The sequence below is a fragment of the Ruditapes philippinarum genome, unplaced genomic scaffold (genome assembly GCF_026571515.1).
Source record: "Ruditapes philippinarum isolate M1 unplaced genomic scaffold, ASM2657151v2 ctg365_1_1_1_1, whole genome shotgun sequence".
In the NCBI taxonomy this organism is placed as follows: domain Eukaryota; kingdom Metazoa; phylum Mollusca; class Bivalvia; order Venerida; family Veneridae; genus Ruditapes; species Ruditapes philippinarum.
In genome coordinates this window covers 165,143-174,822 of record NW_026861359.1, presented here as the reverse complement: position 1 = coordinate 174,822, position 9,680 = coordinate 165,143, and the positions used below count along the sequence as shown (strand labels likewise).

Below are 9,680 nucleotides of genomic sequence, written 5' to 3'. Positions count from 1 at the left end.
TTAAATATTAATCTGAAGCTGGAAGAAATTATCCTACTTCTCCTCTATAATAATAATAATGATGATGATAATAATGATGATAATTATAATGATGATGATGATGATGATGATGATGATGATGATGATGATGATGATAATAATAATAATACACATGTAATAATAATAATAATCATGATGATGATGGTGATGATGATGATGATGATGATGATGATGATAAATTTACTTTCAGAAAGGAAGCACTTGGTGATACAGATTCGCGTAAGGTAAAAAAAAACAGATATAATTTTAAATGTGGCTGACAAAAGAAATTCCTCTCGACAGTTGTGTCTAATGGTTTTTTGTCTCTTATCACTGATTCGGAAATCATGTGCAATTAGTATGAAAGACCGATGGGGACATGTCAACTTCATAAATCCCTGATTTCATCATATCAACTTCGTGAATTCACGATTTCAACTTCACAAGTTCACGATTTAATCTTCACAAATTCACGATTACAACTTCACAATTTCAACTTCACAAATTCAACTTCGCGAATTCCTTTTTGAATTTCACGAATTCACGATTTCAATTTCACTAATTCATGATTTCAACTTCATGAATTCAACTTCATGAATCCCTTCATGTTTTGAACTTCACGATTTCAACTTCACGAATTCAAGATTTCATCTTCACGAATTTAAAGTTGTGAAGTACAAAACGTGAATTCGTGAAGTTGAAATCATGAATATATGGAGTTGAAATAGTGAATTCGTGACTTCTGTATGTTGAAATCGTGAATTCGTAAAATTGAAATTGTGAATGCGTGAAGATGAAACCGAGAATTCAAGAAGTTGAAACGTCATCACCATTCTACGAAAGACCGGTAGGGCCATTTCAACTTCATGAATTCAGTATTTCATCTTCATGAATTCACAATTTAAACTTCGTGCATTCCCGTTTTCAAATTACGGAATTCACGAATTCACAATTCAGCTTCATGAATTCACGACTTCAACTTCACGATTTCAACTTCATGAATTCACGATTTCAACTTCACGAATTCACGATTTCAACTTCATGAATTCACGATTTCAACTTCACGAATTCAACTTCGTGATTTCACGATTTCAACTTCAAGAATTCACGATTTCAACTTAATGAATTCACGATTTCAATTTCATGAATTCACGATTTCAACTTCACGAATTCACGATTTCAACTTCATGAATTCACGATTTTAACTTCACGAATTCAACGTCGTGAATTCATGATTTCAACTTCACGAATTCACGACTTTAACTTCACGAATTCACGATTTCAACTTTCAGCCGGTTGGGTGGACAGTCTTTTGAGAAATACTGAATATGTGTTAAAAACGGCATGAAACGCAGACAAAAAAGATAGAATCGTATTAAAAGTGTGAATCTATAATTCGCATGTTAATGACATTATGCTCATATTTTCATGGTCAAGTTGAGCTAAGTTAACTTCATATTTAAAAAGATTCACTGTCAAAATGGTGATTGACCAACAGTTGTTATTGGAAAATGTTTAGGGTAAAATTATAAATCTGTCTAAAATTTAAAAAGACTGCCCCACTCTTTTTATAAACTAAGCGTTATAGGTAAATTCTAATGGATATTTACAGAAATTTTATTTGGATCTGTGAGTTATTCATTGTTTATGCCAACTTAATTATTAAATTAAAAGGAATTATGGCAAAATGAAAACATATTTTGACTTTCACCCGTTCACTCACTATATACCCTTGGATGGGCATAATGTCACTTTAAACATAAATCGGTATTTCAAGGGGAACAACTCGCACTGGTCTGATAATGCTATACATGGTTATCTTTCTTAGTGTCTATTAGGCACTAGCGTTATTGCACTCAATTTTGGATTCTAAATACATTAAAATACAGCTTTTCATAACCTAGAACTATAAGATTTACAAAATTCATGAAATACCATTACATCTTTTATTCATTAACAGATTTGCAAATAGTCATCGTTTCTCAGTTTTATTAACCGTGATCCAGCAGTAAAACAATGCCAGAAGAACGTTTCATATAGACAAAACTTCATGGACAAAAGAGTGTCATTGCTATGGATCCTACCAGGATACCTGTATCCTTAATACACAATGGTGGGATTTCTGGTAAGAACACACAGGAAGCAGTCATTATTTGTTTATGCTTTAAAATGTTATATGTAGGTCTAAAACAAGAGCTGTTGATAACGATTCGCACAGCAAGAGCCTCGATAATGTAGACTTTTCTTAGTTCAAAGGCAATAATTCTGTCAATATCCATGTTAAAATTATGTGCCTTTGTTTTGGGTTTTATGTCACATCGACACAGTATAGGTCATATCGCGACGTTCCAGCTTTACTGGTGGAGGAAGACCTCAGGTGCCCTTCCGACTCTGTGCATTATTTCAGACACGAACAGGCACCTGATTAGAACCACCGACGTTCCGTAAGCTATCTGGTTAGCTTCCTCACATGAAAGAATCCAAAGTCCCTGTTGAGATTCGAACCCACAGCGGTGAGGGGCACACGCCACAGTGAGTACAATAAATCTCTCTATTCAGCATTCATACGTAGTTACACAGATAAACAACATTCTGAAATCATACAAAATTTTATTAAACTCTGAACACATTAAACAATATCATTCACAAAGAATGTATAATCCTTCGCTTTCTCTGTTCCCTAATATATTCTTCTAATTTTACGTTTCCGGGGGGATCTTTGGCATAGTATTCTTTAGGTGGTTGTCCTTCCCGCAATCTCACGCAGTATGTTGAGACGGGCTGAGTAATTACAGATGGCTGACCCCTCGCCCGACGCCTCATTCCAAGCTTTTCCCGGGTTAACGTTTCCACGAATGAATCAGCTGAAAGATAATGCACCAAAGATAAGTATACAACGTGTTAAACTAGTAACAACATTTGTTTGTTTGTTTAATTGGGTTTGACATTACAATGACACATTATAGGTCATATGGAGACGTTCCAGCTTGACTGGTGGAGGAAGACCATTTCAGGCACGAACAGGTACCCTAGTAGAACCACCGACATTCTGTAAGCTAACTGGATAGCTTCCTCACATGTAAGAATCCAAAGTCCCTGTCAGTATTCCAACCCGCAGTGATGAGAGGCAAGTGGTTTGAAGTCAAGTAACAACATTAAAATTATCATAGATCAAAAGCAGCTTATAATATAAAGCCTGATGGTCTGACAAGTAAAGAATGAGCCTAGAATACAATAAAACAATGTAGATTTAGAGCATGTTAGATGTTTATCAACCGAAGGAAGTAGCCATTGACATGCAGTTATGTGTCGTAAAGGAAGCTAAATGTAAACAAAGTAGTATTTTGACTTCTATCTTTCAGCCTGAACTAAACCATTTATCATTTTTAAGTAAAAATTTCAGTATTGACAGAATTGCTAATTATAATAGGGCAAACTATATGCAGTTGGCACAGATGTGTCTCTCAGGTCACAAGGGCTGAAATAGTTGCTGTTTGCAGACAAAATGTAGCCAATGTAGCTACTTGCTGGAGAGTTCAACCTTACCACCATTTACAACATCTCAGTTCTGGTAATTTACTTCATTCCATTTTTCTATTTTTAGTAACAGTGACCTTAACCCCAGGGGGTCCAAATGCAATATCAACTGAGGTCATCTTATAAGGTTGTTATACACCAAGTTTGATTATAATATCTCATTCCAAGCTCTAGTTATTGTCCAGAAACAAATTTTCTATTTTTAGTAACAATGACCTTGACCCTAGGGGCCCAAATGCATTATCAACCAAGCTTGCTATACACCAAGTTTAATTGCAATATCTCATTTCTAACTCTAGTTATTGTCCAGAAACCATTTTTCAAGCGTTATAAGCCGTATATTGTTAGAAATTGAGCCAAAAAGGTTACTTGAATAAAAGGAACAAAATATAATAAAGGTAATAACCTATCCATAAGTTGGATTTAAATTCTACATTGAAATCAGTTACAGCCATTTCTTGAGCTTCTAAAAGTACCTGAAATATAAACATTTATTGATGAGATATAACAATTAACATACATCATTCATATAATATAACTGGCATATGTTTGATTGTGACAGTATGACTAACAAGAGGGCCATGATGGCCCTGAGGTCGCTCACCTGTATATAGGCCCCCCCCCACCCCCGGGTCAATTTTTACCCCAAGGGCTTTTATTTGTTTATTTGAACAGACTTGGTAGACACCCATAAGAAGATGTTTCATGCTAAACATCTAAGTTCTAGATCATTGGGTTTTTTAAAAGAAGATTTTTAAAGTTTTTACTATACACATATAGTATAAAACAATGACACCCCTGGGGCAGGGCCAGTTTTGACCCGAGGGCTTTTATTTGAACAAACTTTGTACATATTTACTTAAAGATGTTTCATGCTTAATATCTAAACTCTAGCTATTTGGGTTTTTTCAAAGAAGATTTTAAGTTTTTGCTATACACATATAAGGAAAAACAATGACTCCCCCCCCCCCGGGCGGGGCCAGTTTTGACCCCAGGGCTTTTATTTGAACATACTTGGTAGACACCCATTAGAACATGTTTCATGCTAAATATCTTAGCTCTAGCTCTTTGAGTTCTTTAAAAGAAGATTTTTTAAGTTTTTAATATATGCATATAAGGAAAATCAATGACCCCAGGGGGCGGGGCCAATTTTGACCCCAGGGCTTTTATTTGAACAAACTTGGTAGACACTCATTAGAAGATGTTTCATGCTAAATATCTTAGCTCTAGCTCTTTGGGTTCTGTAAAAGAAGATTTTTTAAGTTTTTACTATATGCATATAGGGAAAATCTATGACCCCCTGGGGCGGGATCAATTTTGACCCCAGGGCTTTTATTTGAACATACTTGGTAGACATTCACTAGAAGCGTTTCATGCCAAATATCTAAGCTCTAGCTCTTATGGTTCTTTAAAAGAAGATTTTTTAAGTTTTTACTATATGCATATAGGGAAAATCAATGACCCCCCGGGGCAGGGCCAATTTTGACCCCAGGGCTTTAATTTAAACAAACTTGGTAGACACTCACTAGCTCACTAGAAGGTGTTTCATGCTTAATATCTTAGCTCTAGCTCTTTGGGTTCTTTAAAAGAATTTTTTTTAAGTTTTTACTATATGCATATAGGGAAAATCAATGACCCCCTGGGGCAGGGCCAATTTTGACCCCAGGGCTTTTATTTGAACAAACTTGGTAGACATTCACTAGAAGATGTTTTATGCCAAATATCTAAGCTCTAGCTCTTACGGTTCTTTAAAAGAAGATTTTTTAAGTTTTTACTATATGCATATAGGGAAAAATTAATGACCCCCCGGGGCGGGGCCAATTTTGACCCCAGGGCTTTTATTTGAACAAACTTGGTAGACACTCACTAGAAGATGTTTCATGCCAAATATCTTAGCTCTAGCTCCTTGGGTTCTTTTAAAGAAGATATTTAAAGATTTTTCTTTCGGTTGCCATGGCAACCATAGTTCTGCATGGAATTAAATTCTTTGAACAATTTTCAAAGGTGACCACCAAAGGAACATTTCTGTGAAGTTTGGATGAAATTGGCTCAGTGGTTTATGAGGAGATGTCATTTAAAGCAAAAGTTTACGGACGGACGGACGACGGACGGACGGACGCCGGATGAAAAGCGATCACAAAAGCTCACCCTGTCACTTTGTGACAGGTGAGCTAAAAATGAAGGAACAATAAAAACTTAGTCTTTTCTTACAAGAGCATCTCCCACATTGTTTCTGACCAACAGCATAGTCCAGACTGAATCTCTCCTTTTGTCATGTGATTTCTTTTTTAAAAATGCATTGCATCAAGTTTTTCTTTTTTAAATATGCATTGCATCAAGTTTTGTTTTTCCTAACAAAGTTATTTTGTACAAGAGCAATTTGTCCCGGGATGTTCTTACAAGAGCTTTTCCCAGATTGCCAAGTTTGCTTAATTATAAGACCATTACCAAAATTACTCAAGGTGTTTTGATACAAACTGCCTAAAGTGTTGACTTACAACAGCATAGCCAAGAGTGTTTTGTTCAAGAACATCGCCATGGCCGTTTTCTTATATGGACATTATACAAACTAAAATTGCCCAAGTTGATTTCATACAACAGCTTTACCTACATTATTTTTTACCCTACAAGAGCAAAACTCAACTGTTTTCCATGACCACTACTTCAAGAGGTTTTTCTTACAAAAGAATTACCAAAAGTTCTACACCTAGGTGGCTTCATAATAAGAGCAACAGGATCAAAACCCAAAGAGTTTTTGTTCATGAACATTTATGAGAAGGTTTTGCTTAAAAGACCACTCGGCTGCAGAAGTTTCTTGCCCTATAAAACTTTTTTAACAGAAGTTTTATAACTTAAAGATACTGTACCTCCTTAACAATTTTGGAAGCAGCTTTTTTGTTGAAGTCACACTGTTTGATTGCCTCATCAATTGACAGACCTCTTACCTAAAATACAAATTTTTACAATGTCAGCTTCTTTTTTTTCTGCTACTTATACTATATCATCAACAAAGAATACATTGTCATTTTAATTTATTTATTTGTAAATTTCATTTTCTTTCAAATAATACATGCATCACACTTTCATCTGGAATTTCCAATTTTTACACATTTTCTTTGAGTTTTCAAATCTTAAATTTTAGCTCTGACAAATCAAATAGGATAACAGGCTTTGTAAAATGTACTTACCAGAACAGCAGCGTACCAGAAATTCTTTGAACTCATCATAATGCTGTCTCTCTGATGACAGATCTCCTGAAATATTGTACACCAAATATAATGACATTACCATTTCAACCATTGCCATCAAACAATAATATTTATTTCATGCTTTCCAGTGTTTTACTGTAATATATCAGATGATATAAAAATGTAACAAAATTAGAGAAATTTAACAGACCTATATTTCAAGATTGATGATGTGACGTCATGATGTCATAATGGAGAATGCGCAACATGACATGGCAAAATTTGTTGTTTTTTTATATAAGATTTAAATATATTTCATTCATGAACACTAGCTATCGTGGCTATGCAACTGTGAAAATATTGCAGCTGGTGTTCACTCAGTGAAAATATTTCAATCTTACATGCAAAACAAACAAATACCCTCTATGAATTGTGAAACAGGTGCTTATCTATGTACATTAGTTTTGTATTTGTTTCACTCTTTCAGTAACGACAAAATTCTGAAAACCTGGGAGTAATGAAACATTTCAAACACACATGTATTTTTGTGACAAACTTTAACAAACTTTTACCTGCAAATTCATTTTACTTGTGCAAAATTTAGAAAACATATCTGCACTTGATTAAACTTCCTTTCATTACCTATTTAAAAAACTGCAGTACACCTAAAATGTCTTTCAGGAGCATGGAGAAATCATCTTACGTGACCAAAGTATCAATAAACACTGTCATTCCACAATTTCTTTGTATGGTTTTAACATTGATTGTAACACATTTTTGGACATTTCTTGGTGATTGGCTTACCAAACCTGTGTTTCCTGGACAACTAACAAGTAATTACCGATTTTTTGCACAAGTGAGCAAAACTACTTATGATTATCGCATATAATTTCGGAATCAGCGGTGAGAAACAAATTGTCATGAAGAAATTAAATTTTGCCTCACCTTTGGATCAAACCAGCATTAAAAATTAATACAAAAGTCAAGCCAGTGCTATTAATAGTAATAAGAGGTTTCAAAGTTATCTGTTCCTAGATAGGTGCCTTTTATCTGCCATTATATTAACATCTTTGTCATAAACCTGATATTTGTAATCCAAGCACCCTATGCAACCACCTATCAATGGAATAGAAGAGTGTGTAATACAGTGGCCTGAAAAAAATGCATTATCTTCTTCTACACACTATGATGTCAATGAAGGGATGGGAGGGGTGGGGGTGCTTTAGCGCACTAGCACAGTAAAGCACAATTGGTGAAGGAAGACATTAGGTGTCCCTCCATGCATTTTTTAAGGTAAAAAGACTTTAAACACTTGGCCTATGATGACTCTCTGGTTAGAAAGTGGATGCTCAATTTATTTAGAGCTTACTGATATGCCTGACATTTAAAAAAAAAAAAAACAAGCAATTATCATAGTATTGCAAGCAATCCATAAGTCCCCTACCGGTTAGAACCCCATCAACATTCTGAAGGGCCATTGGCCATTCACTAATGTTTCAATTTTCTCTATTTTAAGTAAACTTGTTGGAAAAGTTCTTTAAAAGTGATCACAGGAAACAGTTTTTATGAACAGACAGACAGACGGACTGAAGGACACTCTAAAGTTAATTTTTGAAACATCCCCGTCACCAAAATATAACATTTTAAAGCAAAATTCTTAAAGAGGAGATGACTCTTGAATTAAAGATGCATTTCATAAAAATTTTCAGCTCTTTTTGACTAATCACAAATATTGTTATATTTGCCATGTTTTAAGCCTATTTGTTGCCAAGGCAACTGATATTTTTTCAAAATAGGAAGAACAGATAAGACATGCATAATCTCAAGACTGCTATCTACCCATATGTCAAGTTTTATAAAAATATTTCCAGTACTTTTTGCTTTATCACTGGATCCAGTTTATGTGTAAAATTTGCCATATTTTCAGCCTATTTGTTGCCATAGCAACCAGAATTTTCAACATAGGAAGAAAAGAAAAAGACGTGCATAATCCCAAGACTGCCATCTACCCATATGTCAAGTTTCATAAAAATATTTCCAGTACTTTTTGCTTTATCACTGGATCCATTTTATGTGTAAAATTTGCCATATTTTCAGCCTATTTGTTGCCATAGCAACCAGAATTTTCAACATAGGAAGGAAAGAAAAAGACGTGCATAATCTCAAAACTGCCATCTACCCATATGTCAAGTTTCATAAAAATATTTCCAGTACTTTTTGCTTTATCACTGGATCCAGTTTATGTGTAAAATTTGCCATATTTTCAGCCTATTTGTTGCCATAGCAACCAGAATTTTCAAAATAGGAAGAAAAGAAAAAGAAGTGCATAATCCCAAGACTGCCATCTACCCATATGTCAAGTTTCATAAAAATATTTCCAGTACTTTTTGCGTTATTACTGGATCCAGTTTATGTGTAAAATTTGCCATATTTTCAGCCTATTTGTTGCCATAGCAACCAGAATTTTCAACATAAGAAGAAAAGAAAAAGACGTGCATAATCTCCATACTGCCATCTATCCATATACCAAGTTTCATAAAAATATTTTCAGTACTTTTCAAGTTATCGCAGGATCCAGTTTTGTGGACGGACGGACTGACGGACAGACGGACGGACAGACGGACAGACGGACGGAGGTTAAACCTAAAGTCCCCTCCGGTAAACCGGTAGGGGACTAATAAAAGAAATGTAATTTTCTTACAGCTGGTCTGGGAGCTTCTCCTTCCTTTGTTGGTGGATAAACAACATCATTATAAGATAACCAGCCCTTCTTTTTGAAAACCCTACTTCCGAATGCATCCTCTGGGTCATATAACTTATCCTGCTTACATGGTGTTACATGAAAGTTACGATGCTGCACAACAATACATGTAGCCACTCTGTTGCATCTAGAATAGAGAAAATAATCACATACCAATATTGTTATAAGAAATTTAA

At 34.8% G+C, this 9,680-nt stretch overlaps 1 protein-coding gene across 1 annotated transcript in view; it reads right to left on the bottom strand.

Annotated features, from left to right (window-relative positions):
- Positions 1 to 2,614: 2,614 nt before the first annotated feature.
- The window catches only part of LOC132715364 (large ribosomal subunit protein uL22m-like), a 20,087-nt gene continuing 13,021 nt past the window's right edge, over positions 2,615 to 9,680 (bottom strand). The window contains exons 3-7 of the mRNA XM_060698354.1: positions 9,445 to 9,631; positions 6,744 to 6,809; positions 6,423 to 6,500; positions 3,962 to 4,031; positions 2,615 to 2,882 (exon numbers count right to left, since the gene is read on the bottom strand). Of these exons, the coding sequence (XP_060554337.1) occupies positions 2,662 to 2,882; positions 3,962 to 4,031; positions 6,423 to 6,500; positions 6,744 to 6,809; positions 9,445 to 9,631 (622 nt within the window). The 3' untranslated portion in view covers positions 2,615 to 2,661. The remainder of the gene's footprint in view (positions 2,883 to 3,961; positions 4,032 to 6,422; positions 6,501 to 6,743; positions 6,810 to 9,444; positions 9,632 to 9,680) is intronic.